At 56.5% G+C, this 21,194-nt stretch overlaps 2 protein-coding genes across 5 annotated transcripts in view; one reads left to right on the top strand and one right to left on the bottom strand.

The window, feature by feature from the left end:
• CDC42BPB (CDC42 binding protein kinase beta) overlaps positions 1–8,147 on the top strand; it is a 101,178-nt gene extending 93,031 nt beyond the window's left edge. For all 3 annotated transcript variants that reach the window (XR_002138676.3, XM_019747183.3, XM_019747182.3), the window contains 7 exons: positions 1,376–1,473; positions 1,558–1,642; positions 1,738–1,855; positions 1,953–2,070; positions 2,492–2,597; positions 2,682–2,752; positions 6,739–8,147. Coding sequence is in view for 2 of the 3 variants with exons in the window: in XM_019747183.3 (XP_019602742.3) it covers positions 1,376–1,473; positions 1,558–1,642; positions 1,738–1,855; positions 1,953–2,070; positions 2,492–2,597; positions 2,682–2,752; positions 6,739–6,870 (728 nt within the window). In the remaining variant the exon portion in view is untranslated. The remainder of the gene's footprint in view (positions 1–1,375; positions 1,474–1,557; positions 1,643–1,737; positions 1,856–1,952; positions 2,071–2,491; positions 2,598–2,681; positions 2,753–6,738) is intronic.
• A 2,496-nt stretch (positions 8,148–10,643) lies between these two features.
• Positions 10,644–20,381, bottom strand: AMN (amnion associated transmembrane protein). Of its 2 annotated transcripts, XM_074326889.2 has the most exons (12): positions 20,261–20,381; positions 19,310–19,428; positions 19,157–19,201; positions 13,039–13,126; positions 12,601–12,812; positions 12,287–12,424; positions 12,017–12,125; positions 11,814–11,896; positions 11,430–11,607; positions 11,156–11,345; positions 10,965–11,058; positions 10,644–10,883 (listed from the first exon to the last, which is right to left on the bottom strand). In XM_074326889.2, exons 1-12 carry the CDS (start codon positions 20,301–20,303, stop codon positions 10,803–10,805), a joined length of 1,380 nt encoding a protein of 459 aa, XP_074182990.2. In that variant the 5' UTR covers positions 20,304–20,381; the 3' UTR covers positions 10,644–10,802. The 2 variants fall into 2 exon arrangements, with proteins under 2 accessions (XP_074182990.2, XP_074182991.2); XM_074326890.2 differs by lacking the exon at positions 11,156–11,345 and having other exon boundaries at positions 20,261–20,362.
• Positions 20,382–21,194: the final 813 nt, after the last annotated feature.

Genomic DNA, 21,194 nt, shown 5'->3' with positions numbered 1-21,194 from the left:
TGGGGCCGGCTCACATCTGGCAACTGTACTGCCCGTGTTCTTTGCCCTGAGAGTAACTCGCCATTTGTCTTCAGCCTGGACAGCTCAGCTTAGCTCTGCTAGCAGCTCAGCCCCACACAAACGTCTCTCCTGGCTCCTTGCACATGAAGAGCCCCCGTGTGGAGAGGGGCCTCTGAAGGCTTGTTCAGGGCCCCCTGGGTTCTCTGACCGCCTGTCTTGTGTGTGGCACTCAGAAGGAGAGCCTCGTGTTTTGTCTGAATGGGCACTGCTGAGACAGTTTGGTGACTAGTTCCAGCATCTTCTGTCTGCTTCCTAAACCCTGTTTTCTTTTTTGTATTCAAAAGAAAAAGGCTGCCATGCAGCTGGTTTGGAACATAATAGCAACACAGCAGGATCTTTTAGACATTCATCTTCAGTTAGAGAAGTGTGGCGTGATAAAGATTAACTTTAACTGCGGGAGGGAACCAGGGCTGAGCAGGAGCCATCTGAAGAGCCCTGCGCTTCTGCAGGGTGGTGCCGGGGACACCTGGTGACAGCCGGGCGAGGCTGAGTGCAGCAGGTCAGTGCACCTCTGCCTGTGGCCTCACCGTCCCTAGCAGGACGTACAGAGCAGCAGACACCCACTGCTGCTTTCTGTCACGTGTTTTTTACTGCTGTTTGAAACACGGGGAAAGTCCCCTTAGACTTCACATGCCAGATGGGCCGGCGGTCCTTGGTGTCATGTCTTTGGTACACTTGATGGGTTTTCCGTCACCCCCTGACAGTGTCCCATCACTTAGAATGCAAAGGGGAAAGACTCCAGAGCTCACTGCTGGAAAAGTGAGTGTCAGGTGCATGTGTTCAGACGACACAGACACAGGGATGACTGAAAATGTTCCAGAGGACCAGTTCCGTAGAAAGCGCGTGGTAGCGTGGTGCGTGCATGGCCGTTTGTTGCCCCAGAGCTAAGCAGTAGTTGTGTGCAGTTTAAATGTTACCCAGAAAGCTGACTTCTTGGCATCTCTTGCAGAAGGAATTTGCTTTGCAAAACAGAACGTTTGCCCCCCCTCCCGATTTCAGATGTGTTGAGCCTGCTGCCTTTGTAGTGACCACATAAAAAGCTACATGAGAAAGTAACTTAAAAAGTCCCCTGTGGCGCCTGCTGTGGGGTTCCAGGTGCCTTCGGTTACAGGACTGCTGTGGTTATTGGTCTGACCTTGGAAGTGAAGGTTCACTCTGGAGTGGGGGTGGGCAGGTATCTGCCGCTGGCCCCAGCTGTCACCGCCTGAGCTGAGGCTGGGCGCCCTCTGCACTGTGGTGGCCTCGTGCTACCCTTGGCGTGGGAGGCGCCGGGCCTGGGCCCGCGCTGCTCACCGCCCTTTGCTCCGTCCTCCAGGTTGCAGCCCGTCGCACGTCACAGTGTATAGCGAGTACGGCGTGGACGTCTTTGACGTGCGCACCATGGAGTGGGTTCAGACCATCGGCCTGCGGAGGGTGAGGCCCAGGGCGGGCGGCCGCTTCCCCCACACACACACTGCGCGGCCGCACTACCTACTGTCCCTCTCTGGTTCCCGACAGATACGACCACTGAACTCGGAAGGCACCCTCAACCTCCTCAACTGTGAGCCTCCCCGCTTGATCTACTTCAAGAGCAAATTCTCGGGTGAGCCTTTCTCGCAGGTGTCACAGCCTGTGTCCCCTTCCGGCCCGCATGGCATAGCCTGAGGGCCACGCTAACTGCAAGCATCGCTCCTGCAGGAGCAGCTCTCAACGTGCCTGACACCTCTGACAACAGCAAGAAGCAGATGCTTCGGACCAGAAGCAAGAGGCGGTTTGTGTTCAAGGTTCCCGAGGAGGAGAGGCTGCAGCAGCGGCGGTGAGAGCTGGGCTGGCAGCCTGCCTGCGCGAGGCCACGCCAATCAGCCCAGAGGCTGACATGCTCCTGCATCACAAAACTATTTTCTTTTCCCCAGGGAGATGCTTAGAGACCCAGAGCTGAGATCCAAAATGATTTCCAACCCCACCAACTTCAATCACGTGGCCCACATGGGCCCTGGCGACGGGATGCAGGTGCTCATGGACCTGCCACTGGTGAGCCCCGAACGCGTATGCCAGCGCTCCTCTCACCCGTGTCGGCCTTCCGGGAGCACCTGGCACGCGGTCCCTGGTGGAAGTCCCAGCCATGGGACAGTCGGTGCCCAGGGCCACCCCTTCTGCCCCTGGGAGCTGGGTCCGCCCACCTCTTAGTGTTTCATGGGGTAACTAGCTGTGAGCACTGGTTTCTAAACAACATCTTAATGTGAGCAGGTAACACATTTGTCCTCTTTCACTTTAAAACGTGGGTTTCCTGTAGGATTCACCTTGGTCTGCAATTGCTATTGCCAGTTCTTAGCTCAAAACTGAGCTGTACAGACAGCCTTGCCGCCTGTCCCGCCCATTGAGGTCCCAGCAGGATTGCCTGCATTCCCAGCCACGTCGCCCCACACACTCACGGGCTCTTCTCTCCGCACAGAGCGCTGTGCCCCCCTCCCAGGAGGAAAGGCCCGGCCCCGCTCCCACCGGCTTGTCCCGGCAGCCTCCGCCCAGGAGCAAACCCTACATCTCATGGCCGTCATCAGGTACCAAGGTCTGGGAGGCTGGTACTTCAGGCTTTCCGTTCAGCTCCGACTGTCCCTAAAACGACGGCCCTCCTTGTGCCCTAGGTGGCTCCGAGCCTGGAGTGGCGGTGCCTCTGAGAAGCATGTCTGATCCTGACCAGGACTTTGACAGAGAGGTGAGACCTGCCTGGTGACGGGGGCCTGGGCGTCCGCAGCGCCCCATGTGGAGAAGTCAAAGTGGCCGTTCTCCAGAAAGAGTCTTATCTCCCCTGGAGCAGCCACACGGGTCTTTTGGGGTTGGGGGGTTCTGCTGAGTCACCACCCTCATAAGAAAGAGCAGTCTGATGACATGGGCCTGGGCGGTTGTCACCAGTCCCTCTGGAGCTCCCCACTCACGACTTTGCAGGCTGTGCTGAGGGACGCAGAGGATGACGTGGGTTCTAGCCGTGAGCCTGTCGGGAGGAAGGTGCGAACATGGACCTCTGGGTAGCAGCGCAGGCCTCCGTCAGGCCTCCGTGCAGGCTCTGCGCCCAGGTCACCCGGCTCCCCTGTCCGCGAGGCCGGGCCAGCCCTGGGAGAGCTGCCGAGAGCACTGAGCACGCAGGGGGCTGTGGGGCTGTCACTGCATGACAGAGCAGTGAAAGCCTTCCTGAGAAAAGTTCACCCAGCTTTCCCTTCTGGACTCTTCTGTGCAGTGTTCCACACTTAGGTGTCACATGCCCGGAGGTGCGCTTTGTAAAGCACAGGTAGCCTCCTGCGTCTTCAAGAGCGCCTCTCCCTCCTCCTCTGATGGCCACTCGGGGTCAGAGTTTGGGGGCTGGGCAAGGGAACCACCTTGGCTCAGGGTTTCTGGGTGTTCCAGACCCTGCCCCGGCCGGCAGGCAGCCTCCTCAGGCACAATGAGGTGTGTCTCTCTGTGCCTCGGTTTCCCCTGTGTGAGATGGGGTGCAGGGCTGTAGGTGAGAAACGTCCGGCACTGAGTGCGGGTCTGTGCCCCTGCGCACTAGTGTAGGAGAGGGACGCGGAGCTGGCACTCTGCCCGCCGCCCCTCAACCCGCGGCGCGGCTCTCACAGCGTCTTCGCAGCAGCTGGGCTGATGTTTCGTTTCACATATTCCTGTTGTTCCCGAGGTTGCCCGGCTATTCCAGCGTGGACAGGCCTGGCTCCCCCGAGGTCCAGCCTCGCGTGGGCTGTCTTACTGCCTTCCAGGAACTCGGTGTAGTCTGGGGTGCTGTCACAGATACTTTTCTGGGACCACTGCTCTCTTAATTTGTCTTTTTGTTTTAAGGGTTTTTTGTCATACAGAAGTATTTCATTTTTATGCAGTCCAGTCTGTTTATCTTTTTCAGTTAAGATAGGTAATAGTTCTCAGGTCTCTGTGTGTGTGTGTGTGTGTGTGTGTGTGTGTGTGTGTGTGTGTGTGTGTGTACGTGACTGTGACAGTGTGTATGTCTCTGAGTGCATGACGGTGTGGTTGTGTGTATGGCTGTGCGTGGGCGTGCGGCTGTATACGCATGGCTGTGGATGTGACTGAGTGTAAGTGTATGAGAGTAACTATGACTGAGTGTGTATGTATGTGTGACTGAGACTGAGTGTGTGTGTGTGTGTGTGTGTGTGTGTGTGTGTGTGTGTCGGCAAGGTCCTGAGCTGCTTCCTTTGTAAACGGAGGGCGCACTGGCCTTTGCCACTTACTCCCTCCAACTTGAAATCTTCACTTTACGTTAACTTCCTTGTCTATGTTCCTCCTTCTGGAACCTCTGCCCCACGGTGGCTGATTATTTCCCCACCAGCACACCTGTGACATCAGATCTGGCAGATCTCTTTGTTCTCCCTTTTCAACAGTTTCTTAACTTTTTTTATTTTCTCCTTCAAATACATTTTAAACCAGGTTGTTTGCTTCCTAATAAAAAAGCACAAATTGGGATTACATTGAATCAATTGATTAGATTGGGGGGGTCTTCATCATCGTGACTTCCCCTTTGCGGAACCATTGAGCGTCTCTCTAGTTGATGGTTTCTCTCCTACAGGTCGTGTGTGTTTGTGGTCAGTAAGTTTTCTCTTAAAATTCTAAGGTTTTTCTTGCCACTAGGAGTAGAATATAATCTACTGTTACGTATTTGGTGCTTATGGCAGGTGTCTTTGCAAGCTGGTGACTTGGGAACGCTCTGAGTTCTGAGTGGCTCTGGTGTTTAGTTCAGTCTTGGAGTTTTGTCTCTTTGATGCTGGCGTGGTATGTGTGTGTATGTGGTGTGGGGGTGTGGGGGGGTATGTGGTTGTGTTATGGGTGTATGTGTATAGTGTGTGTGGTATGGGTGTGTGGGGATGTGGTGTGGGGGGGTGTGGTGGGGGGGTGTGTGCGTGGGTGTGTGTGGTGTGTGTGGGGGGGTGGTATGGCACGTGAGTGTCGCCTCTCCTGGTGCTGCCCAGGCCCCCAGGCTGAGGATTTGCATCCCACCACGACAGGCTCTGTGCTCCGGCCAGGTCTCCCCCAAGGACGGTGCTGCCGTGGTTTCTGGCAAACACCTTGCACCTGGCACAGGAAGTGTCTCTTTCTAGCTCGAGAAGAGTTTTCAGTAAGGGGGCAGGGTGGGAATAGATATGAATCGGATACTTTTTGATGTTTTCCAAAGTGGCTTTCTTCTGTTTTCTCTCCGGCATGTTAATGTCGTATGTCAGAGCCATTTCCTTGCAGTCTGAGAATAAGTTCTTGGTCGCGACTTGGTATTCCTACACGATAGATTCAGCTTGTGAACATTTTGTTGACAACTTCTGCATCCGTGTCTGCCGTCAAGGTGACCTGTGCCTTTCTTCTTCTGTGCTGTCCTTGGCCAGCTCTGTGTTCGGCTGTGCCAGCCTCGGCTCCGCCGTCAAACAGCCATGTTCTTGCTGGAGGGCTCACAGACCTCCCTTCACTGCTGGCTATTTTGCATTTGGTGTGAGTTAATGTTTGTATATACATGTGGGTACCCAACACCATTTGTTGAAGACACTGTTCTTTCCCCGGTGAACGGTCTTGGTGCTTTTGTCAAAAATCAGTTGACCGTAGGTTCTAAATTTATTTCTCGACTCTCAGTGCTGTTCCACTGGTCGTTATACTAGCATATGCCATGCTGTTTGGAATATGTTGCTGTGTAGTACATTTTGAAGTAGTAACTTTGCAAAGTGTGAGTCCAACTTTTTCTTAATATTGTTTTGACTATATGGGCCCCTTGCAATTCCATATAAATTTGAGGATTGGCTTTTCCATTTCTGCAAAAAAAAATAAAAGGAAAAGGAAAAAGCCATTGGTATTTCAATAGGGATTGCATTGAATCAGTGGGGGTATCGCCAGCTTAACGATAGTCTTCCAATCCATGAACAGGGGGTGTCTTTCCATTTATTTATATCTTTAATGTCTTGTCAGCAATGTTTTATAATCTTAGTGAACAAATCTTTCAGCTCCTAGGTTAAATTTATTCTTACCTGTTTTATTCTTTTGGATGCTATTGTAAATGGAATTGTTTTCTTAATTTCCATTTCAGATTGTTCATTGCTGGTAAATAGAAACACAACTGATTTTTGTGTGTTGATCTTATAATCTTCAACTTTGCTGAATTTGTTTAATTTTTTAGTGAGGTCTTTGGGAATTTTTATATATAGCATCGTGTCATCTGTGAACAGAGATGACTTGACTCTTCCTTTCCAACGTAGATGCTTTTTTCTGTTTCTTGCCTAATTGCTCAGGCGAGGACTTCTGCAGTATGCGATGGCGGCACCCTTGTTTTGTTCATAATCTTAGGGAAGGCTTTGTTTGTCACCGTCAAGTGGGAAGTTAGCTGTGGGTTTTTCATGGACACCTCTGTCATGTTGAGAACATTTCTATTCCTGGTGCTTTTATCACGAAAGCGTGTCATGTCTGTGGCATGTGACTGCCTGGTTGTGGTGTTGTCTGGGTTCTTCACTGCAGGGTTCTCATTCCCCTTTGTAATTATAATTTCTAAGTTGTTTACGGGGTTGCGCCTTAGTTTATGCTCTCTCACCAGCAAGCCTAAGGACAGCAGCGTGTGCTCTCCTAAGAAAGGAGAGAGCAATCGCCACATGTCCCCACAGACACCCACGTGGGGCTGGGCAACAGCCCCAGGGCAGTGGGTTCTCATACTATCCCCCTTCTGTGTATTAACAGCCTGATTCAGATTCCACCAAACATTCGACTCCATCCAACAGCTCCAACCCCAGCGGCCCACCGAGCCCCAACTCCCCGCACAGGAGCCAGCTCCCCCTTGAAGGCCTGGAGCAGCCGGCCTACGACGCCTGAAGTCCCCGGCCCAGCACCTCACCATCACGGGCCAGGGAGCCGGGGTGGCCTCCACCACCAGCGCCAAGACGGAGCTGACTGACCCTGCACTGTTGTCCAAGGAAGTGTAGGGTCCATTTGTAGATATGGAGATGAAGAAAAATCTTTATTATAATAATGATCAGTTTTATGCCGCGGTATTTGTGGCAGTTGCCCAGATCCTGTCTGCACAGCTGTGAGGCGACACTGTTCCGTTTGCACATGAGGGACCAGCACACAGCCTCTCGTGCCCAGAACCAGCTGAGAGGGCGCGTGGGGCCTGCCGACGCCGCTGGGGAGCCCTGCGCGGGCGGCTCTGCTCAGGAAGCAGACAGCTCGGACGCCTCAGGAACGAGTCTGTTCCCTCTTTCCTGAAACTTTCCTAGGACCATAAGAGAATAGTAGGAAGTTGTATGTCATTCCCAATGTCCCTAGAGTTTTGAAGACAGAGGAAGGTGGAGGTTAGTTTGTGGCCTTTACTCATTTAGCCATCACACAGCTGCAGAAGTCCTTCTGCCGACCTTGTGGCCATGGACAGAGGCCCATTCCAAGTGACGTCCGCCCTGCCCTGGGTCCCTGTGTTAGTCACCCCCGGTCACAGCCACGAAGTGTCACCAGTATCTACTACTGTGAAGTCAGCTGTGCTCTGTCTCCCACTTGCTTCCACAGCTTCTGCCTCCTGCCATAAAAGGGGTTGTCGCGCAGCCAGGCCCCAGGCCTGCTGCACCGAGGGGCCAGAGCCCCAGGGGGCCCAGTGGCAGGTTCCAAGACACCCCACCCCACCCGGCCCCGCCCCTGCATGGAGCCCCGTGATTTAGTGCCGTGTGGGTCGTGCAGGCTCTGCTGCCTGCGATGCGGTGACGCTCGCCCTGTATTTACTCTCACCCTTCCTGTGTCACACGCGAGTAGTCAGGTCTGTGGCCTGTCTCCTTGAAGGCCAGCACGCAGCTTGTCCGTGGCCCAGGACAGCTCCTCCCCACTCTCCCGCCGGTCAGCATTCTTGGAGAGGCTGTTTCAGACGTGCACTTAACCTTGAGTCGGCACTGAGTGACGTGGGCACCACCGGCCCGCCTGTGGGTGTCGCACACCCAGCACCTGCCCGCCCACCCACCCCCTGGGCCTTCTGCTGGGGCTGGCACCTGCTGGGGGTTCTGGTTTTTACTTTTTTAATGTAAGTCTGTCTTTGTAATTATTGAATCGTGAGAACATTTTTGAACAATTTACTTGTCAATAAAGCAGAAGACGGCAGTTTTAAAGTTCTCGGTGGTTTGTCTGAATGTAACGACCTGTCCCCCCTGAACGTGTCTGGCACCCCCGTGGTGCCCTATGCTGGAAATGCCTCCCCCAAAGGCTTCTTGCTTGCAGAAGTTATTCTTGGTCTTTCACTCGGGGTCACGCAGAAGGCCATCTGTGCCCACAGGGCAGGACTGGCCTCTGGAACTGGGATTTCTCACCTGCCAAGGTGTCGGTGGGGGCCCACCTGGGGGAAGCTGTGCAGGAGGGGCTGCCGTGTGGGGGGCTGCCGAGAGCAGCAGAGAACCCTGTCCACATGCATGCTCACGGGCCCCGCAGCAGCACTCGGGGACAGGACGGACAGGCCAGGTTGGGTGGGTGAGCACACGGGGGCTCTGGGCGTGATGGGCCAGTTTCCCCAAGAGCAGGGATAAGCCTGTGGTGGGATGGGTTATATGTGCCCTGCTGACACCCCCAGTAAGTTGTTGGTAAAATGAGGGCAGTGATAGAACCTGCCAAAGAGGGTGGTGTGAGGATACAATAAAGTGCCAAGAGCAACCAGTGAGCCCCTGGCACTGTCCCTGAGGCTCTGTGCCAGTCAGCTTGGCCCAGCCCGTGGTCAGCGGCCTAAACCAGCGGCCCTGCCCTCTGCTGCAGCGTGGAGCCCCTCTCCACTGCAGTCAGCCCGTCTTGCTGGGGCCTCCGCGGGCACCCTGGGGAAGGAATGGGACATGACAGGAGTGCTGGCTCCAAAGTGCCACCCAGAAGGGTTCCCATCCCAGGTGCTCCCATTGTCTTGGCAAATCACAACAGCCCTGCCCTCCCAAGGGACAGATGACAGTCTTGCCACGTGCCCGCTAAGGAGCCCGGGAGCAGCAGAGACCACAGGCACAGGTGAAGGCTTTCAGAAACACCTGTGTGAAATTGCGGCAACTGGGAAAGCAACAACCAGCGTGGAGGGTGCTGGGGGAGGGAGGCGGCTGCAGGCAGCCAGGCTTCGGGGTCACATGGGTTAGATCTTCGCCCCCAGTTTGATGTCTGTGCTGCACGAGGCCAGGACACCTGTCATGGGTCTGAAACATGAGTTCAAGTATCTGCCGTTTTTTAAAGCTGAAATACGAACTATTGTAGCACAGTGAGTGGTATTCACACATGGAACACTACACAGCACCGAGTGACAACCACACAGACCATGGGGCATCAGACAGGTCCTGGCCACAAAGCGTGGCTCTGGTGATGGGCTTTTAAAAACTAATCCATAGTCAGAAGCCAGCAGAGTGCTGGGGTGGGGCTGCTGATGTTTCCAGACCCAGATGCTGGTTACACAGAAAGGTCGCTTGGTGACAGTTCAAGCCGGGCACTTGGGAGTACTTCACGCATCCCACCGAGTGGTTACCTTCGCACTGCTGCCCTGTCAGGTGTTGGCTGGGTGTCCTACTTGGGGCTGCTCAGCCCTGGCACCCACCCCCAGGTCAGAGCCACAATCAGAATGGGGAGGGCAAGGCCTGGCCTTGCAGTGATGGAAACCCAGCACCCCCAGGCTGCCACCTGCCAGCATTCGTCACACGCTCCACCACTGTGTGGGGCTTACGGCCTCCCACCCCTAGCAGGAGGGATCAGCCCACCCGGTCCCTCTGGGACAGTGTTCCTGGGACCCCCACTCTGAGCAGCCCAGTCTGTCCAATCTGGTGGATGTCGTGTCCACCTGGCTGTCCCTGTCCCCTGCAGCTTGGGCCTGAGCCACTTGGAAATGGGGGAAGGGGGAGGGGTTGCGTAGCAGGCAGCCTTTCTCCACCCTCACCAGTGCTTCAGCCTCCCTGGTGCCAGTCACCTCCTGTTATGCAGGGTGTCATGCAGGGTCTCTGGTCCCGTTCCCCACATAAGAACGCAGGATATGGTGAGGCCAAAAAGGGACACCCACGGAGCCATAGATAGGGGAGTCATACCGCTATATTCTCGCTGGCAGCTGGGTTGGAGACAGGAAACAGGAACCAAACAATCCGCAACCCACCATCCCAACTTCACTTGCTAATTGCAATTCCCCTGTGCTAATTGCAATCAGCCTCTCTGCAATCCGTAATCCACAATCCGCTTGCCAGCCACCATCTTCTTGCTAGCCCCCATTTTCTGCTAGCCTAGCCACCGCAGTTATATTAGTAGCCAATGGCTCACTGGTTACAGCTGACGGCCAACTAGCCATAGCTGATGGCCATCCAATCACAGTTGATGGCCATTTACTACCCAAGTGAGCACCTTCCCACGTGAGGGCGAGAGCCTGGAAACTGCACTCCTGGCTCTGTCCCCACACCTCCCCCTTTCCCCTAGAAGTGCTCCTCCAGCACAGGACAGAAAGCCTCCAGCGAGGGCCAACATATAGTGCTCAGGGCTGCCCCCAGCGGCTGGGGACAGGCTGAGGGCCTCCCCTCCCGTCCGACTGTGACCCATGCGGGTGCGGCCGGCCCTCCCAGCTCCCACCAGGGTGGGCAAGGGATGGGAGACAGCAGGCGGTGTGCCCATGGACATCAGCTTACAGAAACCCTTTATTGCACAAGGCCACCCTGTGCTTGGCGGGACAGGCGGAGGAGCGGGCAGACCGAGCAGGGATTCCGCAGGGCCAGGGACCCGCACACTCGGCGGGACGACGCCGGGGTGGGAGGGGGGAGGGAGTGTCACGCGGCCGCTCAGGCCTCGGCCTCTGCAAACAGCGGGTTAACGAAGTAAATCTGGCTGGTGTACCTGGCGTCCACCTGTGAGGCCGGGGTCTGCAGGGGCGCAGAGTCAGGGGGAGCCGAGCGCCAAGCCCCGCCCGGAGGCCCCCCCCCCCACTCCCGCAGCCCCCTCACCAGCTCCACCGAGCCTGCCACGTTGAACATCGGGTTTTGGAAGCCCAGGGGCGCCCCCGCCGGCCCGTCGGCCGCCTCCTCGTTCTTCTTCCACCTGAAAGTGGGGCCTCTCTTGAGCCGCGCACGCCCCGCGCACCTGAGCCCCGCCCGAGGCCCCGCCCCGCGTACCGTCGCCCCCGCGGTTCGCGCACCTGAGCCTGCCCGCGCGGTGCAGCAACAGCGCCCCCGCCGACAGCGCCAGCAGCAGCAGGAGCAGCGCGGCCGCCACCGCGCCCGCCAGGCCCGCGCCCGACCCTGGCCTCTCCAGTCCCGCCGCCGAACCGCCCCCGATAGGCGCGCCGGACTCGCGGAGCGTCGCCGACAGGACCCCGAGCGCCTCGCCTGCAACGGAGGGCGGGGCTCATTCTCTCCCCGGCGGCGCGAGGCGGGGCAGGGGTGGGGAGCCGGCGGGGCGCCCGCGGTTACCGTGCTCGGCGACGTCCGCCAGCAGGACCCGGGCCAGCCGCCCCGCGACGCCCGTCTCGGGCCCGGTCTCCGCCAGCACCACCTGGACCTCTGTGTCGGCCTCCGGGCCCGTGGCCTCGCGGGGCCGGGGCGGGCGCAGCACCTTGGACACGGCCATTTGCAGGCCCTGGTACTGGGGCTGGGGAGCGGGACAGGGTTGGCCCGGGAACTCGGCCCCTCAGACCTGCGGGGACGTTGGTTGCGAGCAGAGCCAAATGGTGGACAGGTGGGCGGAGAGTGGACTCGTCAGTGAGGAGGCGGGGTGGGGCCTCGGGGTCCCTGCGGAGCGGCAGGTCCCAGCAGGGGGCTCCGAAGGGGACCGGGGTGGGCGCGCGGCCCCATTACCAAAGTCAGGAAGTCGTGCAGCAGCCGCGCCCGGTACCGCTCCAGGTCAAAGGCTGGGCCGTGGGTCAGCGAGAGGATGGCTCCTGCGGCAGGAGGGTAGGGGTTAGCATCGCGGGCCCAGGACCGGTAGGAAAACTGGGGCTGGGGACGAGCCAGGATGGTCAGGCCGTCCCAGTAAGCAGGGACCAGGCGAGGCCGCTCACCACAGAGGTCGCAGCACTGCCCCTCGGGCCGGAGAGCGTCGTGGCAGGCGGCGGAGGGGCAGCGGCCGCCCAGGGGCTGGAGCAGGGCTGCGCAAATCCGTGGCTGCGCCTGGAGGCGGGAAGCGGGGTCAGCGCCCAGAGCTCGTGGGGCAGACCTTAGCGAGAGAGGCCTGCACCCCGAGAGGCGAGCGAGCCGGAGACGGCTGGGCCAAGCGGCCCGAGCCCATCCCCGCGCGGTGCCCAGGCTGCTCTGCTGCGGGCCGCGCTCACCTCAGAGTTGCCGCAGAGGCAGCCCGACGGGTCAGCGCAGGCCTCGGGGTCCACGCTCAGCGCGCCGGGCCCGTGGAAGTGCAGGCGGCCGGCGCGGGACTCCAGGAAGGCCATCAGGTCCTCGTTGACCGTGTACTTCTGCGGTGGCCAGGTCGCCAGCGGAGCCAGCCCGAGAAGGGGACAATATCGGGACCGCTCAGAAACCACGTGTCCATACTACAGGGGTGGCAGGCGCTCTGGGGAGGGGCCCTGCCAGGGCAAAGGCTCGGAGCTGAGATCCTAGCCCCTGCCGCGTTTTTGCGCGCCCCACTCACCTGGCCCAGAGCCCAGATGCTGCGGACGCGAATGGTGCGGGCGCCCAGGCCAACCCGGAAGGAGGCGTTGGGCGGAAAGACGACGTCGTCGTGACGGCAGGGCACGCGTTCGGCATCCACAGAGAAGAGGCCATGCACCTCATCGCGGGAGCGCCACGAGCGCGGGTCGTGCCACGAGAAGCGGTCCGGGTCGAGGAAGAGCGCTGGGGCACCTGGGCAGGTGCGCGTCCCTGAGCTCCACAGGGAACAAGTCCACCGCCCAGACCCGGCCCCTAAGGCACGCTTCCGCCCCCAAGACGTGCCCTCTGTCCAGGCCCCTCATTGAGACAGGCCCCCATCCAAGCCCCTCCCCTAGACCCCAATCCTCCAACCTGGCCCTGCCCCCCAGACATGCCCTCCAATCAGAAGACGCTCCCACACAGAACCCGGCCCTCTCACCTGTGCTACAGTCTGGGTCCGAGCTGGTGTGTGAGGCGCTGAATCCAGCTCCTGAGGCCAGGACAAATTCCCCGTCCAGCGGCAGTAGCTGCAGGAAACGCAGGCTGAGGCGGCGCTACGCAGTGGTCCAGGGCGTGCGCGAAGGTCCCAATCTGCGCTCACTCCCCAACCCCCCCACCTGCCCCCACCCCCCACCGCTGGCAAAGAGAACCTAGACCGCAAGGGAGCAGGCAGGTGAAGTCTGGGCCTGGGTGCTCCTCACCCTGGCTGGGGGTCAAATAGGTCGAAGGGAGCAGGCTGAGGAGCAGGACCAACCCTGAGACCTGGGAACATGGAGAGTTTGGGGCAGGGTGACACTTGCCAGGGCTGTTGCTCCCCCCACCCCTCTTTCATCCCTGAGAAAAGTGTACAAGCCAAGGGTTCACGGGTTCCAGGAACCCAAGCCACTGGGAAATCTAAAGGCAGCCCTGAACCTTGTGAAGGAGAGGTGTAGGCTGCAGATGGGAAGAGAAGGGATGCCAGGGGTGGCAGGGAGGATAGGGGCCTCGGTGTCACCCGTCTCCCCTCCAGCTTGGGCAGCCAGTTCACCACAGAAGCCCAGCCACAGCCCTGGCCTCAGAGGTCAGAGGAAATACTGCAGCAGGAAAGCCAGGAGAGGGACTGACAGGCCGCCTCCCCTCCAAGCCCCAGGATCCCCACCCCTCCTTTCGACCCCCAGGGTTGGGGATGGAGGTGAGTGCTGAGCCAAGGGAGCGGCTCAGTGCAGGGGTCATGAGGGGTTCTGCCTCGTCAAGGGGCACCCACCCAGGGCCCAGCCTCCTGTCCCAACTTGGTGGGCAGGGCCTGCTCTTCAGCCCATCTCCAAGCACAGGACCTGACCAAGAGGCTGACCCCTGGGGGCATGTGAGGTCACAGATCAACTCCCACCACACCCGAAGGCACAGCACTGACCACAAGGCAGCGCCACCCACAGGCCCAGGGTGAGCCATGGGGACAGATGGACACGGTATGCCTCAGGAAGAGTGCAGGTATTAGCAGGGTGAAACACGAACTCATTTTTTAAAAGAACCAAAGGAAAAAATATAAATAAATCATGAAAAACAATACTTGAGAGGAAGAGCACAACAGGTAAGATACTTTTTTTTTCTTTTAAGGAGGGTACAGCTCACAGTGCCCCATGTGGGGATCGAACTGGCAACCTTGGTGTTATTAGCACCATGCTGTAACCAACTGAGCTAACTGGCCACCCCAACGGTAAGAGAAACATGAGGATTGATCCAGCTGAAGAACACCTAGTAACTTAAGTATTTCTATTAAGAAACTCTCCAGAAGATAGCAGGAAAGGACTGAGAGAGAGAGAAATCAGGAAAGATGGGGGGTCAAGGTCAAAGTGTCAAAATTCAGATACAAGGGGTGGGAGAGAAGAGAAAATATTGAAAGAAACAATGAAGGTGAATTTTCCAGATTTAAAGAAAACTGGGAAACTTGAGATTGAAAGGTCCCATTGAGTGCCAAATGGGAAATAAGGGAAGTCACACTTAGACACGCGACAGTATGCTTATGAATATGAAAGACACTGAGAATATTATAAAAGCTTCAGAGAGAAAGAACAGATCACCCAGAAAAGAAAAGAAAAGAAAATTGGAATCAGGTTTCTCAGCAACCACAACGACACAAAAAGACAACAGAATAATATTTTGTATACTAAAAGAAGAACTTTCCATCAAAATTTTATATCCAGACAAACTTCCATTCAACTTCAAGAGCATAATAAAAATATCCTCAAGCATAAAAGACGTCAGATGGTTGCTATACAAAGACCTATCCCGAAAACAGGCTTGGAGAAAGTGAGAAGGAAAGATGTCCAGAAACTGTGAAGAGATATGGGAGGTAAAGGTGATGAAATGGTTTGGTAAAACTTATTGTTGACTTTTTAAATTTTTAAAAAGTTAGTACTAAATGTGACAAGGGAGGAGGAAACCAAAAGGACAGGGGCATACACTATAGAACTTGCTTGTCAAGGGTAGATACAGATATTGAAAATTTTAAGCAATCAAAAGGAGGGCCAAACATGAAAACCTGGATGAAATATGTAAAATTCTAGAAAAATTTAAAACACCATTATTGGCACCAGAAGCCATAGAGAATTTGAATACACCAGAAAGCATTAAAGAGACTAAAATATTATTCAAAGACCTCCTATTTTCAAAATCTCCAGACCAAATGTTTTTACAGGTAAAGTATACTAAACTCTCAGGGAACCATTTCTTTTTACGGAAATTGTTCTGGAAAACAGAAAAAATAACGGAAATTGCCCAGTCCATTTTATGAGGCCAATGTGATCTTGATTCCAAAACCAAATGAAGGACAATCCAAAAGAAGAAAATTACAGGCTCATTTCATTTATAAATAAATGCAGATGCAAAAATCCTAAATAAAATCTTAGTTGACTAGATCCAATAGTGTGTTTTAAAAATACATGGTGGGCAAAGGGATCATGTCCCAGGAACACAGGCAGGAAGGACTGGGGCCTTCCCGGTGGTCTATAGAAGGGCGTCCCAGTAGATGGCAGTGAAGTCTTGTACTGGGAAAGTCAGTATGCCAGGGAAGACAAGACTCTTGAAGAAGAGGGACGTGTGAAGAAGTGGCAACACTGAGGTGCACCTGCAGGATGGTGCCAGGAGGACGCCAATCTCGCAAGGATGGTTCAATCTCAGATACGCCATTAACTGGCTACAGGAGGGGAGAAAATCACATCTCAGTCCATGTAGAAAAAAACTGAAGGAGTTCAACAACCTAGTTATGATTTTTTAAAAAACTGCTAGCAAACTAGCAGTAGAATTTCTACAATTTAATAAAGTGAATGTACCAAAGCCCTACGCTCAATGGAGAAACTTGACATGCCTTCTCTTTGACATTGGAACAAAACAAGTGCGCTCACTTTCGTTAACATAGGGGTACAGGTCCTGGACAATGCTATAAGGAAAGGAGAAGAGATAACAGGAGTTAGGACTGAAAGGGAAAAGGAACAGCTGTCATTATTTACAAAAAAAAAAAAAAACACAACTAGAGAACACAATTTTTAAAAACTAAGCTCCATTCACAATAGAAACCAACTATAAAATATCTATGAACTAACACTGTACAAGACCTCTATGGGGACCACTTAAAAACTGGTAGATCCGGAATACGTGGAGAAAGTCCATGCCCTTGAATGGATAACTTGCTAGTATAAAGCTGTTGATCCTTCCCAATCAAAAACCCCGGCTTTGGCCGGCCCGGTGGCTCAGGCGTTCAGAGCTCCATGCTCCTAACTCCAAAGGCTGCGGGTTCAATGCCCACATGGGCCAGTGGGCTCTCAACCACAAGGTTGCCAGTTCAATTCCTCGAGTCCCGCAAGGGATGGTGGGCAGCGCCCCCTGCAACTAAAATTGAACACGGCACCTTGAGCTGAGCTGCTGCTGAGCTCCCGGATGGCTCAGTTGGTTGGAGTGCGTCCTCTCAACCACAAGGTTGCCGGTTCGACTCCCACGAGGGATGGTGGGCTGTGCCCCCTGCAACTAGCAACGGCAACTGACCTGGAGCTGAGCTGCGCCCTCCACAACTAAGATTGAAAGGACAACAACTTGACTTGGAAAAAAAAAGGCCTGGAAGGTACACACTGTTCCTCAATAAAGTCCTGTTCCCCTTCCCCAATAAAATCTTAAAAAAAAAAAAAAAGCCCCGGCTTTTGGTGGTGGTGATGGTGGTGACGTTGTTACCTGACAAACCTGCTCCACAATTCTCCGTGACACTCATGTCCACAGAGTACTAGTTGACCTTGTAACAGAAGAGCGAAGGGGGCGAGTTGTGTGGATGGATATTAAGACGTCCCACAGAGCCACAGCATGACAGCATGGTGCCGGCAGGACATAGGGAGAGACTGAAAGGGACGCTCAGAGAGAGCTGCGTCTGGTGACGAGTGATGGCAGCACCCATTCCAAGGGCAAGGCTTCTGGTTTCGGGGAGGATGTGGGAAATTGGGTGCATTCTAAGAAGAAAAATAAAGCTGGTTCCCTAGCTAGCACCCCACTCAAACATGCGCCCTTGATGGCAAGACTGACTCAACAGACATAATAAATATATGCTTGTTTACGGTTGTGACTGAGGAGCAGGCGAGGGATTCTTAAACAAAACAGCAAAACACAGTTAAAAGGCATCAGATGTTCATTTGATAGAATATAATGGTGTTTTTGTTCAGTGAAGGGCAGCGCGTGCAAAGTTCACAGTGAGATGACCAATAGTGGATTGATGGATAGAAAATAGGAGTTTCCCCCAAACAAGAAAACTGGACAAAGGGTAGAAATGGAAGGGGAGCTCAGGAGGAAGGAAGTCCTAGAAATACAAACTAAAACCTGAGAAAAACAAATTAACACTGCTGTCCCCGCGTCTGTGACTAGGGTGACATATGTGCTGCAGGACAATGCTAGGCTCTGGGGGTCGTGGAGGTGGGGACCCCCGTGCAGTGGGGATGTGAGGGGCCTCAGGCAACGCTGTGTCCATCCACCCTGCCCCAGCTCCTGCGGGGACCCCTGGGCCATTGCCCCAGGTCCCTGGGCCCCTTGAAGTTCCCACCAGCTTCTCTGAGGAGGCATCAATGCTGAGAAGAGGTTGGGGAGGTGAGGGGGTGCCCCAGGGGACGTGCACTGGGATATGGGTGCCTGGAATCCCCAAAAGGGAGGAGGGGCGGCTGGGGAATGGAAGGGCGGATGGAGGGGCCTGTCTGGCAATGAGTGAATGTTGTCTCCCAAACTCTTCCAAATCATCAAAGGAATGAAGTTGGACAGGAGGGCCCTGGGCTCCAGCACCCCACCCCAACTGACTCCCTTGCCCTCGGATCCCCCACCTGCTCCAGGCCGCTACCTGGTTGCCAGGGTTACCGTGAGCTGTGGGGGCGGCGCGCTGGGTCCAGCCGCTCCCCCCAAGCCTCTGACGCCGCCACACCTTAGTCATTGCATTGGACAAATGTGGAAGGGCTGCCTGACCCCGGGTCTGCCGGGATGGGACAACCAGCCTCTGTCTGATGCCCCCTCCCCAGGAAGTCTCCTGATGCCCCCAGCCAGGCCCCCAGTTGGCCAGGCTCCCAGAATTCATGCCGTTTTTTGAAAATCATCAGTTGATGGAGTAGCCTCAGAGTGGACATAAGGCCTGGGATCCCCAGACCCTGCAGGAGATTAGGCAGGTGGGGTCACCAGATGGCCCCCAGTCACCCACACAAATCCAGTGGCCTCTGGTGAGGACCCCAACCCTGGTACCCATACGCAGAGAACACCCCTGTTAGTTCCACTCTTGCTTGGAATCAGTGACCCTCACTCTGTGACACGATGGCAGGTCCGCAGGTGACAGGACAATGATCCAGCCCAGGGAGTGCTGGGCCCTGGGGTGGGACAGCTCCACCACCAGTGGGCCCTGAGACCCCTAATTTGATGCTTCAAATTAGGGATGGGCCGCCGTTTCAGCAATGGGCCTGACAGTGAATATTCTAAGCTTTGCTGCGCAGGCGGTTTTGTCACAGCTACTCAACTCTGCCGTTTTGGTGTGATAGTGGCCATAGATGTAGTGACCGGATGGGTGGACTGTGTTTGATAAAATAATTTACGGACACTGAAGTTTGAATTCCACACAATTTTCACTAACCACAAAATAGTGTTCTTTTGATATTTTTCCCCATTAAAAAATGTGAAACCCATTCTTAGCCTTAGCTGGAAAGGGGCATTTGGGCAGCTTGCTGACCAACTTTTAATAGATAGCCGGAGTCTTTCTCACTGGCCTTATCAGAGCCTTTAATACTGTGAGAAGCTCCAGGCAAGTGCAGGTTGCAGCATTTCCCATGTTAGGTGGTTATGGAACCTGTTTTCCCCTAATTCCCATCGTTGCCTGGACACCAGGGTTCTGGGCAGCGGTTTGAGAGAAAGCTCCCGGTAGAGTTCTGATGGGGAGGATTCTGGAACCAGGACAGGGAAAGTCTTGAGGGGAGTGAGTGCCTCTCATGTGGTTTTCCCCGACCTCCCAGAAGCCCATCCAGAGGCGTGCACGGTCCTCTGCCTCCACCCACCCCCGCGGCGCAGCCGCCCCTCACCATGTTGGTGACGCTGTGACCTTGTCGCACCAGGACTGACACCATCTGCAAGGAAAAGCGGCATCAGCGGTGGACCCTACTGGGACCCCACCCCCGGGACCACGCGGGTCCGAGGGGCCAATTTCCCCCAACCCCAGTGGGGGCCCCAGGGACCTTGTCCGCAGGGAACTCCGCAGCGGCTCCCACGCACGGGGTCCGGTTCTGGCTCCAGTTGGCGGCAGTGTCGAAGTCGGTGTTGGGCACCCAGATTTTGTAGGCGGCCCGGGTCAGCGCTAGGGAGGGAGCGACTGAATGCTCCCTGTGCCTGCAGCATCTGGGTTCCATCCCAGAAGTCCCGTCCCTCAGGGAGGACGATCTCGCCCAGAGAGGCGCAGCTGCCGGAGCGGGTCATACAGCCGGGCGCAGATGGGGTCCCGGAGGCGGCCCAGACCAGGCCTCGCCTCCCGGCGGCAGATCAGACCCCGCGGGAGCCCCGCCCCGGCCCTGACGAACTCCTACTGGATCTGCAGAGCCCACTCAAACGTGCCCTCCTCTCGGGAGTCGAGAAAGATCGTCTCTTTGCCCCGCCCCCCAGTTTTGCCCGGTGCTGGAGCAAAAGACCCGGCTGGGCAAAGATTGTGACAATCAAGGACGGAGGTGAATGGGACAGTGGTCTCTGCCAAATACAAGGGGGTGAGGGCTGGCGGGGACAGGCCAGGAGGGCTCTGAACCAGAGCTGTGTCCTGAGGGACCCGCGAGGGACTTCAGAGAGGGGGACAGGGACGGGGCTGCAGTTTTTAGAGCTCCCGGACGTTGGGGGCGGGCACCGAAGACACGCGCTGGCCTGGTGCTCTGACGGAGGGTCAGCGGCACGCTCGGGACGGGGAAACTGAGGCACGCTGCGGCGCCTCGCAGACTCCCGCACGCAGACGCTACCTTTCGCAGGGAAGACCGCGCCCGAGCCAAGGAGCGCAGCCCCCGCGGTGGGTCTGGCCCCGGGCTCCACGCCTCCCGCGCCGCCGGCTGGGGTTGCGCCGGTGGGACCCGGGCCGCCCACATCTCGGGGGAACCTCAGTCTTGGTCGGCCCCGCTGCCGTGCTGGCCCCATCAGTGCGCCTCGCTTACCGCAGAGCTGCAGCCACAGCAGGACCCGGCCCAGCGCGCCCATCTCGCCGCCCCTCGCTCCAAGCCGCCAACCAGGACTTTGCCCCGCGGAGCCCACGTGACCTGGCGGGGTGGGGGCCACCAGGACAGTTACGCATTTACCTTCAGACCCGCCTGGGCAGAGTCTCCAGGCCCCTGTGAGGCGCCTGCGGGGCCTCGCTCCTCCTCCTCCAGGATCTGAGGACCTTGGGTGCCCAGGAAGTGGGGTGGTCAGGATCCACCTGCCCCGGGCAATGGGTGTGTTGGGGGGCAAGTAAACAACCTTTGGGCTCCCGCTTCTCTGTTCTGGGGCTGGGCAGCACCCAGTCTGTCCACCTGGTGAGGCTGGGTGTCCACTCTTCTTTCAGGCAGGGACCTCCTGCCTCCTGGCCTGGTAGGACCGGGACTCCAGAGGGCTGGATGGAGGCGGGTGTACAATGGAGGACTGTGGGCGAAGAACTACTCAGCCTTGGAAACCCGAGGGCCTTCCTCCTTCCAGGTCATGCTGCCCTCTCCTGCATCCCCACCCCCCCTGCGAACCTCCCGTCACTAGTACCCTTCACTCTGAGGGGTCTCAGCTTCTCCCACACAAGGATGGAGACTGCTGCAGGGGTGCGCTCACCTCTGCGCCCTGGGTTGGGGCAGTGGCTTCTCTGGGAAGGAGTGAGCTCATCAGCATCCCTCCCCTTCCCCGCACTTTGTCCTGCTGGGATGGGGCACCTGTTCTCAGAGGCTCAGAGGTGCCAGCTCTGCCCAGAGGGGAGGGAGTTTGGCCTTGCCTGCCTGCTGGGCTCACAGGAGGTTCCATCCTCTGTAGCCCGACCGACCAGGAACAAAGGGGCTGTTTGGGGTTACATCTGTTTTGCCCTTTGTCTTGTTTCTCACTGGAAAAGTTGGGCCTCCACTCCTCTGTTAA

This window comes from Rhinolophus sinicus, chromosome 3 (genome assembly GCF_057876585.1).
Source record: "Rhinolophus sinicus isolate RSI-liver-muscle chromosome 3, RSI-T2T, whole genome shotgun sequence".
In the NCBI taxonomy this organism is placed as follows: Eukaryota; Metazoa; Chordata; class Mammalia; order Chiroptera; family Rhinolophidae; genus Rhinolophus; species Rhinolophus sinicus.
Note: the sequence above shows the minus strand (reverse complement) of the source record. Positions and strands in the feature narration are given on the sequence as shown.

Coding starts and splice junctions, on each gene's coding strand:
- AMN (XM_074326889.2), bottom strand. CDS start 20,303: ATGGGCGCGCTGGGCCGGGTCCTGCTGTGGCTGCAGCTCTGCG. Junction 12,425..12,600: donor GCATCTGGGCTCTGGGCCAG/GTGAGTGGGGCG, acceptor TGGCCACCGCAG/AAGTACACGGTCAACGAGGA. Junction 10,884..10,964: donor TGGCAGGCTCGGTGGAGCTG/GTGAGGGGGCTG, acceptor GCGCCCCTGCAG/ACCCCGGCCTCACAGGTGGA.